At 40.6% G+C, this 19,061-nt stretch overlaps 1 protein-coding gene across 1 annotated transcript in view; it reads left to right on the forward strand.

Annotated features, from left to right (window-relative positions):
• The window catches only part of NELL1 (neural EGFL like 1), a gene marked incomplete at both ends in the record, with an annotated part of 311,518 nt that overhangs the window by 18,454 nt on the left and 274,003 nt on the right, over positions 1–19,061 (forward strand). Inside the window, one exon of the mRNA XM_080619121.1 lies at positions 5,974–6,124. Coding sequence (XP_080475247.1) covers positions 5,974–6,124 — 151 coding nt within the window. The remainder of the gene's footprint in view (positions 1–5,973; positions 6,125–19,061) is intronic.

The following is a 19,061-nucleotide window of genomic DNA, read 5'->3' on the forward strand; positions in this document are numbered from 1 at the left end:
TCCTGAAAGGAATGAGATCTATGTATATAATTCTAATGCTGTATTAATTTTGTTAGGAGAGACCTAGTTGTAAACTGGTTTACAAACATGTATATCAAATCGAGAGCAATATACGCTTATTGCCAGGGTAATTTTGCATCATGCAAAAGAAGAATTTACATTGAGTTATACGATTTTTCTACCTCCTCTAGCAGAACTGCTTTTGCTGTATAGTCATGGGAACTCACCTTTCATTTTCACCGTGGTAATTGCTCTATCCTTTAATTTAATGAAAACCCATTAAACTGAAACAATAATTAAAATGAGACATCATCTCTGTAGGAGGTTTGCATATTAAAATCACCAAGCATTTCACTGCAGACGGATCTTATTCTTGAGAAACAGTGTCTGAAGCAACATGTAAGGAATGATTTATAATGATTAATCATAATTTAGAAAGCTGTGCTGTTGAACGTGATATCACACTGTTTAGCATTGACTCTGAGTGGAGCTAGAAAGGCAAAAGCGTTTACAATGTCTTTTCATGCTGTTGAGAATACCTAGAAGCAGACCCATGCTTGTGAGGAAACATCATACCCTCTTTCATCCTCTCTGTTTAGCATGGTTTTAAGAGAAAGGTGAGATCTTTTCAACTTCTTCTGGGTTGTTGGTGGGTAGAAGAGGTGCTGGTCTTCTCTATTCCAGTGCCGAGGTGCCTGGAGAGCATCATGGTGCCTGCTCAGCACCCTAATGTAATCTTGCTTTTATTTTCCCTTGGCAGTCATAGAATCCCAGAGTCCTAGAATGGTTTGGGTTGCAAGGGACCTTAAAGCTCATCTGGTTCCAACCCCCTGACACGGGCAGGGACACCTTCTACTAGATCAGGTTACTCCAAGCCCTGTCCAACCTGGCCTTGAACACTGCCAGGGATGGGGCAGCCACAGCTTGTCTGGGCAACCTGTGCCAGCGCCTCAGCACCCTCACAGGGAAGAACTTCTGCCTAAGATCTCATCTCAGTCTCCCCTCTGTCAGGTTAAAGCCATTCTCCCTTGTCCTGTCCCTACAGGCCCTTGTCCAAAGCCCCTCTCCAGGTTTCTTGTGACCCCTTTAGGCACTGGAAGCTGCTCTAAGGTCTCCCCTTCAGGCTGAACAAGCCGAGCAATCTCAGCCTTTCTTCAGGTAGGGGGGTGGAATTAGATGATATTAAAGTCCTTCTAACGCAAATCATTTCATGATTCTTAAGATCCCTGTGGCTGGTGTCAGCATCCTTCTGTGAACTTTGGGATCTATTTGTTACTTGTATGTACTGAGGAATGTTTTTTGAGGAGCAGGAAGGAGTGGGCATCTATCGCCAGTAGTGTTTTGGTTTTTTTTTTTTTTTTCTTTTGAATAGTTCTTCAGAAAGTGATGGGAACCAATATGCAGAAAGGAGTCTGTGTGCTGAATCCCACTTGGCTTTTGTGAAGCACCTGGTTTTAGTGAGCAAGAAGGGTTCTTTCCTGATGCTGTTTGTGTGTTTTCATCCTGAGCAGCTTTTAGCAGCTGTCTATACTGAGAGTTGCTAGTTTTGGATCTTCCTTCTACTCTTGGTTCAGTTTTTGGAAAGCTGATGACTTAAAAAGGATGGGGCATGATTGGAGTTTTTTATTTTTAGGTTTTTTTTTTTTTTTTTTAAATAGAGACTTCGGTTTTATTGGATTTTGCCCATAGCAGTGTAAACCCAATATGCTGCAATATTTAATCCTTTAGATGCTGTAGCTGAAATGCAGATTCTATGTTGTTGCAGGGTGAATTTCTATTTGGTTGTCCAGAGTGACTGTGCAAAGGTTCTCCTGAAAGCGTGGTGAAACAGATAGCTTTGAAATGATTGAAGGGACCAATAAATCAATGCATTCTGCAGGGGGTTTTCTACCAAAGTAAGGGAGTAAAAGGAAAAGGTATTCAAGCAGGCTGATGAATGAGGAAACATTCTTTACTGTGAGGGTGGTGAGGCACTGGAACAGGTTGTCCAAAGAAGTGGTGAATGCTCCATTCTTGGCAGTGTTCAAAGCCAGGACAGAGCCTTGGGTGAGATGGTCTAGTGTGAGGCATCCCAGCCCGTGGCAGGGGGTTGGAAATAGAGGATCTTAAGGTCCTTTCCAACCAAAACCGTTCTATGATTCTATATCTGTTGCTTTAGAAAACATGAGTTAATTTAGAACTGAATTTTAGTATTTTTCCTCTTCTGGAAGTGGCTGTTAAAGAAAAATGATTTCCCAGGTGGACTGGGATTCAGCTTGAAGGAACTGGTCCACATTTTTCATTGCTTAAAACTCCAGCCCAAATGGTCATGTGCTTGCCATTGTATCATGGATTGACAGCATCATCCAAATAAGTTTGGCAAGAACTCTGTTTTGCTGAAGGTAGAAAGTTGCCTTACTTGATACTCTGAGACGATTTGTATCTGTTGTACTTTCAAATAACTGTGTATGCTTGCTTTTTTTGCTTGCTTAATTTTAGAAATGTTCTGATATGTTTAATCCTCCTCATCCAGATAGTATTTCAAATTAAGAAAATATAATCACATCGAAGGGCATATGAAACTTGTATCTGTGTTTGTTTATTTATTTTGCTGAGATTGCATTATCATTCAAGCATGAAGTAATGCTTCACTGAATCTTACTGTATAAACCTATATTGTTCTATATTATGTAGGAAATACAGCATTTCATTGCAAGCAGTTATTTTTATAGAGAGCATAAAAAGTATTTTCCCTTTCAGGCACCTGTGGTGAGGGGGTGTGTGTATTCTTAATTTTTCTTTTTTTTTTTTTTAAGTGTAAAAATCTACCTGAGAATAGAAATCTCTTATTCTAAATGGATTGTGTTCCCAGTTCATTTGTATGGTACTTTCTGCAGAAATGGAGGAAAATACAAGCAGATGACATATGCAGTGATCACACGGTATGAAGAGGGGCACTGCCAGAGGGGGCTGTCCTGTGAGGCACAGGAGTTGGGGTGATGCAGTATGTTCTCATACCCTCAACAAGGCCTCATGCAGTTCCTTCCTAGCATTCGGGCCCTTGGTTGCAAGCCAAGGGCTGTGCTTGGCACCCCAGACGGCTGACCTGAAATGCCAGGTCGTGTGCGCTCTGGAGCCTTGGGTGGGTTCCTCAGCTTCCACGCCTATTTGCAGGCCATCAGGTCACCTTTGCCATCTCACCATGAAATTGCTGGGAAGGTCCCCCTTGCTGTAGTTACTGAGGCTGAGTTATCACAAACAGCGTTTCTGTAGGGAATTCTGTACCTGCTAGTATGATTTTCAGTTGTCTAGCAGTACTGGGTGTTCCTAGGCACTGGTAGTCAGTAGAGCTACTCCAGTTAAATAGCACCATACTTAGGAGTGTGTTAGTTTTTAAAAGTTATGTAACTTCCTTTGTAAAAATACTACTGCATATTGCTGCAAAGCAGTATGTAAATACTGTTTATTTTGTAGTAGTTTGAGCCTAAGATTCTGAAATGTCGGAACTTTGGATCTGACTGATTTTAATCAGCAGAGAATGAATAGAAGGTGTTGCATGTGGTTTTGACGTATTCATGAGTATGAAGAACATATGGTATAGTACAGGGTTTCAGAGTATGTTTTTCACTACAGTAGTCAGTGCATTAATTATTCATTCATGGTTCTGACCAAGGAGATCTATAATTTTTGTTTAAGATTTGGTGGACAGATGGCAGGATGTGGCTTTGTATCTGTGTCCTCCTACAATGAGAAAATGTTGGACTTTGCAAGGCTTGAATGAAGTTTTATCATACATGTTCCACTGACAGCACTGCCTGTGATTTCATGTGAAAGAAGCTTCGAAGGCTTTGATAAGTTGTAGAATCATAGAATCACAGAATGGTTTGGGTTGGAAGGGACCTTAAAGCTCATCCTCATGGTATGAAGTTCCAACCCCCTGCCACGGCCAGGGACTCCTTCCACTAGACCAGGTTGCTCCAAGCCCCATCCAACCTGGCTTGGACACTGCCAGGGACGGGGCAGCCACAGCTTCTCTGGGCAATCTGTGCCAGCGCCTCACCACCCTCACAGGGAAGAATTTTGATTTCTCATTTTTCATTTCTGGCAATAGTGACACCTTTAAGAAAGTAAATATAAATAAACATAAATATAAATATATAATATACAAAGGTTCTTAATCTTCAAAACAAGAATAATTATCTTCAACGGTCAGCTGTTGGATGTTTTATCTCTGAGTCTTACTTGTACCTGGGAACTTAGTACTAGTGGATTGTCTGCCTGTATAGATAGCAGACTGGATATTGGAGAATTTGCTGGTGTATCTCCTTCATCAGATTTTTTTTAAAGAAACTAGATAGTATTTATGGCCAGTAATAGCACCTGCTAGGTGAAAAGAATGATACAGATAATGAAATCTCCTGGATAAAGACAAAATCTGGTTTTCTATGCTGAAGGTTTATTCCTCCATTCCCCTTCCTGGTAGCAGTGGAAATTATTTCTGTTCCTTGAAGCTTTATCCTCTGCTATGATCAAAGTGGCATTGGACAGACAAATAGTTCAATGCTGTAACGTGGGCATTATATTTGTTTATCAGGTGAATTTGAGCCTCTAGCAAAGGTTTTTATATGATGCCTAGTGATTTTTGATACCAAATTTGCAGTAATTTTCAGAGGTGAGCTTTTCACAGTGCAAGTGCGTTATGGATTCTGAGTGTGTAGGCTCATTTGGAGGGCTTTAAGCTGCACAGGAAAAAATGAGACACCCAATTACAAAACATTCCTGAATACTTTTGCCTTAGAGTTTGGTTTTAGTCCATGAGATTCCTCCAGTAGTCGCATTTTTGAGTTTCTGGATGTTTTTAAGTCAGTCTCTCCTCTCTCTGTCTGCAAAGCCTCATTTAATGACACGTCTTTTTTTTTTGTTTGTTTGGTTTGGTGTTTTGTTTTTGTTGTTATTTTCGTGCAGTGAAATTCTGAATTGTAAATCTCATGACTTCTTTATGTGTTACACATTCATGCTGGGCCGAATTCTCTGGGTTCAGTAGAGTTATATGGTTTTCTACCAGCTGAGAATTTGTGCCAGTATTTCTGGCTTCATAGTAAACCTTTTGGAAGGAAGCACACCAGGCGTCTAATTGGTTGTGACATCCAGGATCTGCAAGTGGCACAGGCCTTGCAAATGTGTGACAAATGCCCAGCGTGAGAGATATGGCGAGGGGTGGGAAGGTGAAATGTTGTGATTTCTCCCTTTTGTCATTAATCATCTTTTATAGCAATAGGGTATTGTGAATAAAAGAATGCCATAAAAATGAATGTAGTGGGAGGTGGCCATTTGAATCTTAGAATATCAAATACAATAAGGTTTGCTGCTGCTTGGACATCAGCAGGATTAGAGAGACTGAATTATTTCTGGATCTGTCTGGTCAGACTGTAGTTTAATAAATCTTGTAGGAGCTGTCATGCTTTGTTTAAACTAAGAAATCCCTGAAATTGTGATTGAAAGTGGATTGCAACTGTGTTGTATTTATTTCTTGGGCATAAGCAGAGCCATATGGCTTTAGTAGCAATAATACATCTCTGCCTTACACAGTGCAAGGACAGGTTTCTTCTGATGTACGATGGAGAGGTGGTAACGGAGTCAGTGGTGAAAACTGAAATTGGGGCTTGGTGAATGGCGCTGGGAGAGGCAGTGCCTGAGATTTCTCTGAATTCAGTAGCCTATTTATCTGACTGCAGCACACCTTATTTACAGCAACTTAATCTGCTCACAGCAGGCACAAAGGGCTCAGCATCCTATTAAAAATCCTGTCAGAAAATCAGGAGGTGACCAGCTGTGACAAGTGGACCGGCTGACAGAGATGGCATTTGGGTTTTTTTCATGGAACAAATGCAGTGGTGGAGCATGGTAGATGAAAAATAGTGATGGCAAAATGAAAAATATAATCTGAATCTTTCTGGCTTAGCGTTTTTACTGGACTGTTGCCTTCTTCCTTAGATGTAGAAAGAGAAATCCATACACCACCCCATGTGAGCGAGAAGTTAATTCAGCTCTTCTGGAATAAAAGCGAGTTCACGTTTTTGGCCACCCTGCAACAGAAGGCATCAACTTCCGGAGTTCTCCTGTCCATCCGAGAGTTAGAGCACAGGTAAGAGGAAATTGCTTCTCTTCTGTAGCGGTAGCAACATAAAAGACACTGAGTGCCTAGTGGCCCGTTTTCATGTGTTGAAATGGTAGATGTAAAATCTGGCATAGAAGTTAAAGCCTTTCTTCATAGTCTGTAATTTGCTGGTTTTTTCTTTTTTTTTTTTTGGGGGGGGTTGTTTTTTTGTGGTGTTGTTTGTTTGGCTCTTTTTGTTTTGTTTTTTTTTTTTTTTTTCCTTTTGTCATAGGAGGAATGCATTATTTCTGTAGCCTGGTCTTTTAGATGGGAAGATCAAAGCCAACGTAGGATGGATGCAATGTACTTTGGAAGTTACAAACTTGTAATGCCATTTCCCTTAGTGGTTTATCATCTGTGCTTTGAGTTTGCTTTCTTGTACAAGTTAAACTGATATGTTTCCTGTTTCGCTGTGTTTTATACTACTTAGAATAAAATCAGAATCAACCAGGTTGGAAAAGACCTTTAAGGTCATCAGATCCAACCTTTCCTTCAGAACTGCCAGGGCCACCACTAAACCATGTCACTAAGGGCCTCGTCTACATGGTGTTTGAACACTTCCAGGGATGATGACTCCACCATTTTCCTGGGCAGCCTGTTCCAATGCCCTATTACTCTCTCAGGAAAGAAATTATTCCTAACGTTCAGTCTAAACCTCCCCTCACACAGCTTGAGGCCATTTACTCTTGTCCTATCACTTGTTCCTTGGGAGAAGAGTCTGAACCCACCTCACTACAGCCTCCTTTCAGATAGTTGTAGAGAGCGGTAAGGTCTCCGTGAGCCTTCTCTTCTCCAGGACCCTCAGCTGTTCCTCATCACACTTGTGCTCCAGGCCCTTCACCAGCTTTGTTGTTCTTCTCTGGACACACTTCAGCACATTAATGTCTCTCTTGTAGTGAAAAAAAATATTTATAAATAATATGTTTTCTTTTTTTGAGATTCAGCAATTAAGCTGCTTATGCTTCTGTATGTCTCCTGCTTGTAGCTTTGTGAATGCTTTATTCATAATCTTTTAGGGCTCAAAGAACTTTGTACCTAGTCTGACTTCCTGTTGAAATACAAGTAACAGGATGTTCTTTGGTTGCTCCCTTTTCAAACATTCTGTCATTCTGCAGCATTTCTTTTAGGGACCAAAAAAAAAAAAAAAACAAAAAAACCCCAAAACCACTTATTGGTAGTTAATTTTGTTTATCATGTACATGATGCACAAATTTAGCCCCCTTTCTTTCCTGTTGTTGAAAAAGCCTGAGGAGAAGACAGTCTTTATAATGACCAAATTGTCAATGATGGCTTTTGCCAGTGCAACAGCAGAGATGTCTGTAGCTAAGGGGAGGACTTTACTACTTTCTTATTCTGTCATCATACTTTTCTGTCACCTCTACTTTCTTAATGGTCTCTTTCTTTTACTTTATTCCTTCTCAGTTTCAAGGCCATTGTCCCAATACAGAAGAATGTTTTTTTATGTTTCACAAGGATCCCTCCCTCCCCTGTTTTCCTTCTCTCACCCTATCATTGCTTTTGTCATTACTTTTTAATTCCTCCAAGCTTTTCCAGGCCATTGTATCTCTCTGAAGTCATGGTTAACAGGATCAGTTTGCCATGTTAAGGGTTTTTTATTTTTATTTTCATTGAGGAGAAAAAGGACCTTGAGGAAAGCCATTGACAGAGCAACACTGTCAGATGCAGGGACACGTGCATGCACTCAGCAAAATCCAAGGTCAAAGTAGACAGGCACTGATGATTATACAGTGTAAGGCATGTGGATTTTTAGATATTGTTTCTTCTGAATTTAGCTGCTTAACCTCTCTATCTTGATGGGCAGAGACAGAGGCTTGTAGGGAGATGTGCTATGCAGGAGTATTAGCATGTCAAATTAATAGACATCTGTTTAAAAGAACACACTGTTGAAGGATTGGATGCTAGTCTCACTTAAGCCTTTATAATTCTGTGTAGCAACTGAGGTAGTTTCAGTCTGTGTAGCTCTATGTAAAAGTCGGAACAGGCACCTCCAGTGTTTCTAATGACTGCTGTTAGATTATGAAGGTCAGATGGATTACTGCCACTATCTTGCTTTTCTGAACTCATTGTTTATGACTTAAAATAGTCACTGTTTCTTAAGCTGCTACTTGGACCTTGATAACGATAGTGCTTTCAGACCCTTAGGTCTGTAATGACAGAAATTAATGAAGTGAATGACAGTGGAGAAAATACTTTTTAGCATTTGGAGGAGCAGAGAGCAAAGATTTGGCCCCTGCTTACATTATGATCAATGCAATAGCAGAACTTTCAGCTTGGTATTTTTTTAATGTTACTGTAACTGCTTAGATCACTGGAGTCTTTAGCTTTGCACATGAGCTGAGATGCGTGCAGGCCTTTGGCACAGGGGAAGTCTGTTTTAAGTTGTTGCTGGATGTGAAAACAGACAATGCAAAGGTAACAGTAATAAACATCATTATGTTTCAGCATGATTGAGACACATGGGAATAAGTAAGTATAAAGGTACATTTATTACCTTTTTATACCTAACCAGTATAGTATTTGACTATGAAAAAGCCAAGAACTCTTTCCTCATGCACAAAATAGGAGCTTTTGTAGTTAAGGACATAATGTTTCATAACTTATCAGCATACCAAAAGTATTAAATTTTGAGGCTTCAGAATATTCAAAGGGTCAGCAACACCTGAATAAAAGCCATGTTACCTGTTGGTACAATAGTTCATATATTTATGAGACATGGGTTTTTTGTTGTGCACAGTTTTCATAGTTGAAAATAGGTTTTATTCCAAGCAACAAAAAGGTGTGTGTACACATGCACACACACACATACATATTTCAAGTGACCTATGCCAGCATAACTAGTTCAAAAGGCAGTTTTGCATGATGTGAGTAGTAGAGATGATCACAATGCATGGAATGCTTGGTTTATATTTCATTTCTCTAGAAGTTTTAGCAGGATTTTATTTTCCATTAATAGCATGGAGCTCTCAAACTAAAGGTATTAAAATAAGATGAATACCACTTTTCCTGAAATCAGTAATTCAGATATGCTGTTTTGTTGTAGTAAATAGATAGTTTGCAACAATTAGAGATTTGTTGTTAATTTATATCATCATTTGATGGACCAGATTTATACTACAATGATGATAAATGCATCTTTGTTAATATTTTATCTTGTTGAATCAACTTAATGATTATAAAGATTTTGTTTTCATGATCCAAATGTATTAGAATACAGTTTGGAAAATGGAAAGCTTAATTAACAGAGATGGAGGCTAACTGAGCAGTCTGTTAGAATGTGCAGACTGTGTACATAGGTATCTGGAATATAGTGGTAAATCTGAAATTATGATTTTTAATTCTAAGTGAAAGACAGCAAAGCATAATAGAGGGTGGACAAACATGTTACTTGGGGATGAAGAAGGTGCAATATATTTTCTTTACTGGAGAATTACTCTAGCCAGTTCTTCCTAAAAGGTCTTTGTGAGCTATTTTGCTGACAGTCTTGGCTCTTCAGACCACCAAGAAAAGGCCATAAAAATACGTAAAATCCCAAACATAACGAATCCTTATTTCAATAGTGATTTAATACAGTTTCATCTGAAGCTGTCTGCCTGCTACTTACCTGCTCTGACCTTGCATGGTCCGAAGCCCAAGGACATAAACTAGATGGAGTCAGCATTGCCCTTGTGCAGCTCTCTGGGTTGGAGGTACGTAAATGATTCCTTCCCACTGTTGGCCAAGATCAGTATGTGGAGAAATCTGTCATGGGTGTTCAGGTACCCAGACTAATGTTCTTTGAAATACTGGCTTTCACTAAAGGAGCTGACTGTGATTTCCTGACTACTCTGGGGCACAATTTAAAAGCCATCTTTTAGGTATGTTACACATAACCAGCAGTGTGTCTCCAAGCATCATCTGGTAGTGATGTAGGACGTAATAATCCTTGATTGTGCTTTCTAGTCTTTCATCTGGCAAAATTCCCCTTGACTTTTGGATAGTAACCTGTTGGGTATTTACTTGTTCTGTTACAGGCTGCTCTCCAAAGAAGGATTTTCTTGTTAACGTTCATTTTGTTTTTGTGCAAAGCAGAGAAATTGAGCATTTTAATGCAGAACATGCAAAACTAAACTAGTAAGCAGAGCCATTACCCATGAATTACCCACAAAAATAGGACAATGTCCTTATTGACCTTCTTGTCAATGTCTCCTTGTGTGAATTCCCAAAGGAGTTGTTGCTTCTGTTACTCTTACTGGTTACTAAAGAGGCAGGATGAAAAACTACCTGTTTTGTAAAATGCCAAGTTGTTTCTCCCTCCCTACTCTTTTGTTGCCATCCGGTGTCTGTCTTCTGTTTGCTTCGTGTTTATTAGTACTAACTTTCTATCCATGTATTGTCATTCTTTCTAAAGAGTTTCAAAATGAAAGATCCCACCAGGACAGAACTATGGAGTGAGTCATAAGATTCATGTTTCTAAGATTTTCTTAAAGGGAGGACTAAACCTTTTATTTTATTTTCTTTTTCTCTTTGGTTTTATGCTAATAACCTCTGTCTAGGACCTGAACTTTAGAAAATTGATGCCATGCCGTATCTTTGGAAACCTGTAAGATAATTATACTGCTGTGGTGAAATGGATTTATCAGTTGAAGAACTTGGCCCTTCACTACGTAGCAGCAAGCTGTGTTGATATAAATATACTGGAGGGTTCTGATAAATATGTCCACTCATACTGAAAGATTTTTATTCCTAGTAAGTCAATTTTGTCTGGGGAGAGGAACCAAACAAGAGACTGTAGTACATTGTTGAACACTTCCCTTCCAGTGACCCCATGAACAGCTTCTGGGACTGCTGAGGAGTAGGTGGAAAGCTGTCTGTTCACGAGTAACAGTCGGAAGGCTATCAGGCCTTAATATGTTTGATTAAATCCACAGAAGGGTAACAAGGTAGTTAAATTAAACACTGAAACCTAATGAATGAAAAGAAACCTATGCAGGTGACCTCTGACCCTAGTTGTACACCTGAAAGATTGGATCTACTCTTGCAGATTATTCTCTGCATGATTTGTGGATGTGTATTGGATTCCAAGATGCCCAGTATTCAAAAAGGGAAGGAAAAACTCTGCAAACATATCCATTAACCTTTTTCTTTTAGGCTAAAGGTCAGATCTTCATTAATATTTACAGGTAGAATTGCTTAACTGCAAAGCTGTACACAGAATATTAAGATCCTTGGGTGACATGGTCTAGTGTGAGGTGTTGCCGCCCATGGCAAGAGGTTGGAACTAGATGACCTTGGGGTCCTTTCCAACCCAAACCTGTCTATGATTTTGTGATCCACCCTTGTTTTCATCCTTCTGAATGCGATGATGGAAAATATGGGACGCATCTACATGCTTTTGTTTTTAATAGTAGGACAAGCAGGTGAGCTTTGTTTCTTCCAGTATTTTTTTCCTTCCATAAAGGTCTTTAGAGATGCAAATGCAAATAGAAGTGGGTCCACCTGCTTCCCTGATTGAGGTTAAAGTATGCAAAAGAGGAAAGTGAGGAAGAACTGTTACATTCCATACATCTTCCCCTGATTTAAGTGCTGTGAAAGAAGAGTTACAGCTTGAGGAGCTACCTTCCATCTCGTGGCTCCCTGCTGTGAGCAGGTGTTTTATGTGCACCAGGCTGACAATTGTTGTCTCTCTGAAGCATTAACATGCTGCTTATAACCAGCTGTTGAAACACATTGATTGGACCTTGCTGGTGGTTCGAGCAGAATGGCTGACAGTTTGAAACTCTTTAAAGCTGAATTTGGACAGTGCAGGAATGTTGTGGTCAGCCAGGAGCATGACGGGTGGATCCCCTAGGAGTCCTCTTCAACATGTTGAGTTACTCTGTTTGTTTGATGACTGTGATACAGGCAAAGCAGGAAAATGTCTCAGACTTACACTGAATGCAACTGTCTGCTGTATTTAGGCTGCTAATTATGAACACAACTCTCCTAGTTAATAAGACAGTATTATCCATAAATGGTCACTTGCTTAGTTGGACATTTTGCTGGGTCATGTGACTGGTTTTTGGGTGGTATTTGCAGTCCAGTAAGGATGACTGTGTGCTTTACTTGCCCCAGGTACTGCCTTCTGAAAGGGAGGAGGATGGCAGTGCCTGCTCTCATCACTGCCGGCTGTGAAAGGCTGCCAGTGCTCAGATGGCAGTGGTGAAGGAAGGAGGAGATCCACAGGGCAGGTGGAGGCTGTGGGTGTACAGAGAGCAGCAAGCAGCCATGTGGCTGGTCCTTGAGAGAGCAGAAAGGAAGAGATTTTTTGCTGGGAATCTGGAAGAAATGTGTGGAATTTGTCATAAGAAATGGCTGAAAAGCTGCTGAAGTTGAGGAAAGACCCTTGTAAGGGCACAGCAATTAGGGTAATTTGTTTTCAAATACTGTAGTTTGACTCAGGTGTCAGACCTCATTAGTTTAAAAGACTGTATTATCCTCTTTTGTTTTATTGCAGTCTGGTATTTAGAGATTGGGGATTTGGGGATGTCCTGAGCTCTTGCTGCAGTGATAAGCATAAGGGAGGGAGTGGATGGGGGCTATGCTCTGCTTTGGATACAGCCTCTGCTGGGGCTTCTGTGGTCATGCTGGCAGCTCCAGGCTTCTGCATACCCACAGTGATCCCGGGGCTAATGACAGCTCAGAGTTCCAGGTTAGCTTTGAAAGATTTATATCCCACACTTGGAAAGTCCTCAGATACAACTGGTTTGCAGGCTGCAAATGATGCACTGCAGAAACTAACCTTTGGCCAAAGGTTGTGGGTGATGAGCCCTACAGTGACTACTTCAGAGTGTAACTTGTGTTCCTTGCTAGAGTTACAGTGATAGTGTGAGTATAAAGTGACTGTGTGAATACAAGGTGACTTGGTTTTGGAATGGTGGTACGTAAAGAAATGATTATTTTCTCCTGTCAGGTTACTTTTCTGCCAGACTAAGTTCACTGGTTTGACATGCCTTATTGCTACCAAATGGCTGGATCTGAGGCAAAAAATGAGGTAGGAGTAAGCAGGCAGGAGAGGGATGACATCTCTTTCAGGAGTGGTTATACCGGACTGCATCCCTTACTGTGTGATCAGCCTCCCTCTATGTCTTGTCAGGGAATAAAATCAGATTTCTCCTGTTATTTGGCCACTTCTTGCAGATACCAACGGTTAGTAGTGATGTCTCGGTTCATGTCTCTGTGTCTATGTGTATAAGAGGACAGTGTGGGGTTTACTGTTGCTGTTTTGTTTGTTGTGAGGGTTTTTGGGGTCTCTTTTAGAGGTAACACCTAAGGAGTCATGACTTTACCTTACCTCAATTGATAGACTCTTTTCTGTCCTGCTGACTATGCTAGCTTTGGAATCTGCTAAGATGCTGTGCTGTATTTTAGGGGCAATGTGGTACTACCTACTTGGTTTACTATGAATAAGAAAGAGAGCAGGTCTTTTTCAGAGAGTAGGCAGGTAGTTTTCACAGTGAAGATAGTTTTTTTTTTTTTAGACACATGAAATGGAAACAAAAATGCTTAGGATCAATCCTTGCAAATCGTGCCATGAAAATCAGTAGCTACTTTATACCAGCTCTGACTCCAGCTGTCTTTTAGCTTGCAGGCAAACATTGGGGTTACTTTTTCTCTTTATATGAAAAAAGAAGAAAGTAGATTTGTATTTGGATGACCTTTGCCTAGTTGCAGGTACACAAATGCATCGTAAATGCATTAAGAGGAGACTGAGGGGTGACCTTATTAGTGTATATAAATATATAAAGGGGGAGTGTCACGAGGATGGAGCCAGGCTCTTCTCAGTGGCAAACAATGATAGGACAAGGGGTAATGGGTACAAACTGGAACACAAGAGGTTCCACTTAAACTTGAGAAGAAACTTCTCAGTGAGGGTGACAGAACACTGGAACAGGCTGCCCGGGGGGGTTGTGGAGTCTCCTTCTCTGGAGACATTCAAAACCCGCCTGGACACATTCCTGTGTAACCTTATCTAGGTCTTCCTGCTCTGGCAGGGGGATTGGACTAGATGATCTTTTGAGGTCCCTTCCAATCTCTAGCATACTGTGATACTGTGAAATGCTTAATGCCTTGAAGCTTGCATGCCCAGCTGCCATGTAGAAGATAGGTAGAACAAAAGACAAAATGTTTATTATGGAAAATGTCAGTGTGGGTGTTTTTGTTACCAAGTATTTCAAGCTAGGCTGCTATAACATGATTCCTGTTGTTTTCAGAGTGGTCTGAATGGGAAAATGAAGTTGTTTAATTGAATGGAGTTAGTTCCTTTTGTTTGAAATGAAAGGATACAAATGTTTGAAAGACTCCTGTTTAGGTAGTGAACAGCACAGTGAAGTTGAACTTTCAGACTTTTACTTCAGAGTTTGAAAGAATTTGGTATTAAGTTTCAGCTTATTTTGGGATTTGCTTGTATAGGAGGTAGGTGATGATAGAATCTTATTTTGTGCAAAGTGTGGGATTCAGCTTTTGCATTTTCTTTTGTAGAAAGTTAAGCTGTTTTTTCAGTGAGACACCTTCATTGTCACAGATGATCCTCCTTCTACTCACGAGACCTTTTGTGCTACCTGATGTCAGTCTGATTTTGCTCACAAGCTTTGATGATATCAGTACATAATCTCTGCCACAGCAGTAAGTCTTTAATGCCGCATCAGTGCGTATTTGCCATGTATGGCTTTGCTGCGCAGCCTCTCAATCTGTGTTGAAAGTAGCTGTGAAAAGTAGCTTTGTAAGTATGCATATGTAGTGGAGGACTAGGTCTGTACACTGAAATAAGAACACTGAAATAAGAGCATTTATTCAAAATCAAGTGTTTCACAGGGTGTAATTCTTCAGAGGTTGGGATCTTACCCTGGCACTTGTTAGGAACTGAGGTACAAGAACAGTGCTATGGAAGTGACTGAAATATTTGCCTTAACAGCTGTAACTTGTTCTAGTTTTGCATCCTTGCAGAACCATGGTAACAACTACAATGTGAGTGTTTACTTTTGTTTGAGGAGATGTATCTCCTGTTTCAGAGCCACTGCTTTTGCTCTGTATGGCTTCATTGACAGGGCAGTGATCTCAAGCTTATGCCTGCAGGTTGACCTGCAGGATAGGGTACCCAGTTGACCTGCAGGGTACTCAGTTGACCTGCAAGATAGAGTGCCTGCTCTTGGCGTGACTTGCTTTCCACTGAGGAGCATTAGAAAAAGATGTCAGTTACTTCTACGTTGCTGTCTTTGCTGAGCCACTTGACAGCACAACCAAGGTAAAAACATGGTTGTGTGTACCACTGTGCACATGGGCTCCAGCAGTGGTAAGGAACAGTGCAAGTCCAAAAGTGTCATGATCTGTGATTCATCACAGGATCTCTGTAGATCAAAAATCCTGAAATCTGTGTGCTAATGGATGCAGATTCTTTGGCTGTTTGTCTATAAACACATCTAGAAGTGTTTCTGCAAAGATGCTAGAGCACAGTCTTGACTGAAGCCATTTTTGTCATTAAACATCATTAAGTGTTCTGATATTCTGCTTGGCATGGTGCCATTGTGAAATGAAAAAACGATATGCACAAACATGTCCAAACAGGCAAATTCGTGCAGCAGCTTCCTGAACTTCTAGCAGATGAATGGGCTGGTCTATGAATCTTCCTTGAATTTGCTTTGCTATAAAAAAATATAAAAAATTGTGCAATGACCAGACTGACAGAACTTTCCAGAAGCTCCTGTTCATTAGCAGACTGTTTCTTATTATAGCAGTGAAAATCTATATATGTGTATCTAAATAATATATATATATAATCCAGCAGTTGAGAGTCCTGACATCGTAATTTTGCTGCCACATGTGCAAGGTGAATGGTGCTCCTATCTTTGAAGTCCTGGGGTTTAGTGACCTTCTCCCACACAGTGTTAAGCAGATGCACAACTGTTTTGACTAGCTGGCACCCCAAGTTTGTACACATTCGCAGGGATGCCATCTGTGCCTGATGCCTTGCCCTGGGACATCTGTTCAGTAGCTCTAAGAGCATCTGCTCTAAGTGTTGGTGCTGCTGCTTGAAAGAGGCTGTGGGGCTTCATTTGGCACTTGATCATGGCTGACGGAAGTTGTAAAGTCGGAATGAAAGCTCTACTTTATTTATGTTAACATGATGAAGGGGAAGATTGCCAGAATTGAATGCAAAAAGTAGCTTTGCTTTAGTTCTTAGAGCTTGTATTGGAGCATTTAATCAGTATTGTGCTTACCAGATGGTGCCCTGTCTTCACTGTGGGATGTTTTAGTGTCTTAGGATAGGTATTAGCTTCATAAAGATCTAGGAAATAAAAAAGTGCTGCATACACTGAGGATATGCAGAAGGACTTGTATCCCAGTGCTTTTCTTGGGGTTTTATCTTATTTGTAGTCTGAGAGCCCTCCCTCCTTTGGCCACTTCTACAACCTGGCAGCAGTAAAATCTTTGAATGAAACATGGTGATCTTTGTCACAGGTTAAGATCACTGCTGTGGTGGATAAGATGAATAGATAAATATATGTCTTTAATGTAAATGGTGGATTAAGCCATTTCACCTTATAGAAATACTTTTCTTTTTCTGCTTCAGGTATCTTACGTGTTCTTATTTTATGTTGATAATAACTTTTCCAGTTTTGTTGGTCGTTACATCCATAGCAGCTGTTTCCAACTTAAATATTCACTATAGTTGTGAATAAAAGAAGGAGGGGGGAGAGAAAGTATTAAACATCCCTGAGTCAGGCTTAATCCTCTCATAACAATATTTGTGTGTGAGGTACAAGGGGTTGCAAAAGTTATCAGAAAGTGTTGTCAAGCATCTAGGATTGATTGTGGAATAATATTATCCTTCTGTAAAGCGCATTGCATGATCTTAGAATCCCAGCTTCTGTGATGTGCATAAAATTACTCTGAATTTAGCAGCATGTTTTTCTCTTACGCACTGGGATTGAAATGAGAAGCTCCAGACAGACCTAGAAAAAGCATTTGAATTGTATAATTGTATAAAAGAAACCAGCAGTAGCACATATGCTTAGCAAATATGGCAATTGGAGTAGCGGCAATGTTTCAGCCAAGGTCAGATTGTGTTGCTGATCCCTAGCCAGTGAGCTTTCTTAATATGTACGTTCTGAGAACTTAATCTGTCAAAATACAGGTTACTTTTGATTACACTTGGTTAAAAAATGTATCAAAAGAAAAGAAATACTCATTGAGAAATACCAGCTAAAACAAGAATCCATCACTTCATGCTAACAAGTTGACAAGCAGATTACTTTCTCAACTCTCTTGGAAAAAGGTCTTGAGGAGGGTAGCAGAGAGGCTAACTAGAGCAGCAAATAGACATGAGGCTTCATGCAGATGCATTAGGAGCCTGGTATTTACAGAAATAAAGTTCCTGTTAGTGTATCAAGGCAGTGACTGTATGAAACTTGGCTTTTTTGGATAAACTTTAATGTAAAAGCTATTTACAATTTTTTAATGTTGAGAATTTCAAATATTTGCTTGCAATATCTATAGAATGTGGGGTTTTGATGAAAGGAAGAATTTGATTCTAACTTCAAAGAATATGCAAGATGATTTACAGTTGGACTTGATGATCTTGAAAGTATTTTCTAACAGAAGAGATTCTATGATGCAGAAGCAGAACTAGTTGTAATACTTGGGGGTCTCACTTGGGCTTTTGATATGGATCTCATGGCACCGTTGAAAGTTCACATTTGCCTACTGATGATTCAGACAGTCCCACATGCTGCAGTCCTTTCAGGAACCCAGACTAGTTCTGTTCCAGTGTTTTCTTGTTCCTCACAAAACACTGGGAAGTACCTACCTGTTAGAGATTAGTTCAGTTTCTTGCCTCTTGTATGCTCGTTTGTTAATATCCCCCTGGTGTTTACCTGTTGGTTTACAGTTGGCAAAAACTTGTGCAATGGCATTTAAAGTCAAAGATGAGATACATATTAAAGAATTATGGAATGTTTTGGATTGGAAGGGACCTTAAAGCTCATCCAGTTCCAATCCCCTGCCACAGGCAGGGACACCTTCTACTAGACCAGGCTGCTCCAAGCTCCATCCAATCTGGCCTTGAACACTGCCAGGGATGGGGCAGCCACAGCTTCTCTGGGCAACCTGTGCCAGTGCCTCAGCACCCTCACAGGGAAGAGCTTCTGCCTAAGAGCTCATCTCAGTCTCCCCTCTGTCAGGTTAAAGCCATTCTCCCTTGTCCTGTCCCTACAGGCCTTTGGCCAAAGCCCCTCTCCAGGTTTCTTGTGGCCCCTTTAGGCACTGAGAGCTGCTGTAAGGTCTTCCTGGAGCCTTCTCTCCAACAAGCCCAGCTCTCTCAGCCTGGCTCCAGAGTAGAGCTGCTGCAGCCCTCACAGCATCTCTGTGGCCTCCTCTGGACTATCTCCAACAGCTCCATGTCCCTCTTGTGGTGTTGTCCCAGAGCTGGACGCAGGACTGCAGCGGGGGGTTCTCTCCAGAGTGCAGTAGAGGGCCAGAATCCCTTCCCTTAACCTGATGCTCATGCTCTGGGGATGCAACGCAGCACGTGGAGGGGGTTCTGGGCTGCAGATAAACAAAAACAAAACAAAAAATTCCATTTATTTTCCCTGGCTTTACTAATTATTTTCTCACAGGTTGATCATTTCTTGCCTAAGCTTATGTTTTTCCTCTCATTTTTTTTCTAGTCCACAATTTGCAGATTAGAACTCGAGCACAGAGCAGGGATATTTATTTCCCGGAGTGGATGGCCTTTATGTCATTGCTTTTGAAGAGTTTCTTACAGTGTCCGGTGAGAGGAAGAAAGGAAAGGCAACGTTTGCTATTGAACAAGCTGTTTGTGCATGACTTGTATTAGGGTAAAGAAAAGACAACTGCATCTTTTGAACTGTGAACATGGTGTAGTCAAGAT

This window comes from Psittacula echo, assembly GCF_963264785.1.
Source record: "Psittacula echo genome assembly, chromosome: 5".
Lineage (NCBI taxonomy): Eukaryota > Metazoa > Chordata > Aves > Psittaciformes > Psittacidae > Psittacula > Psittacula echo.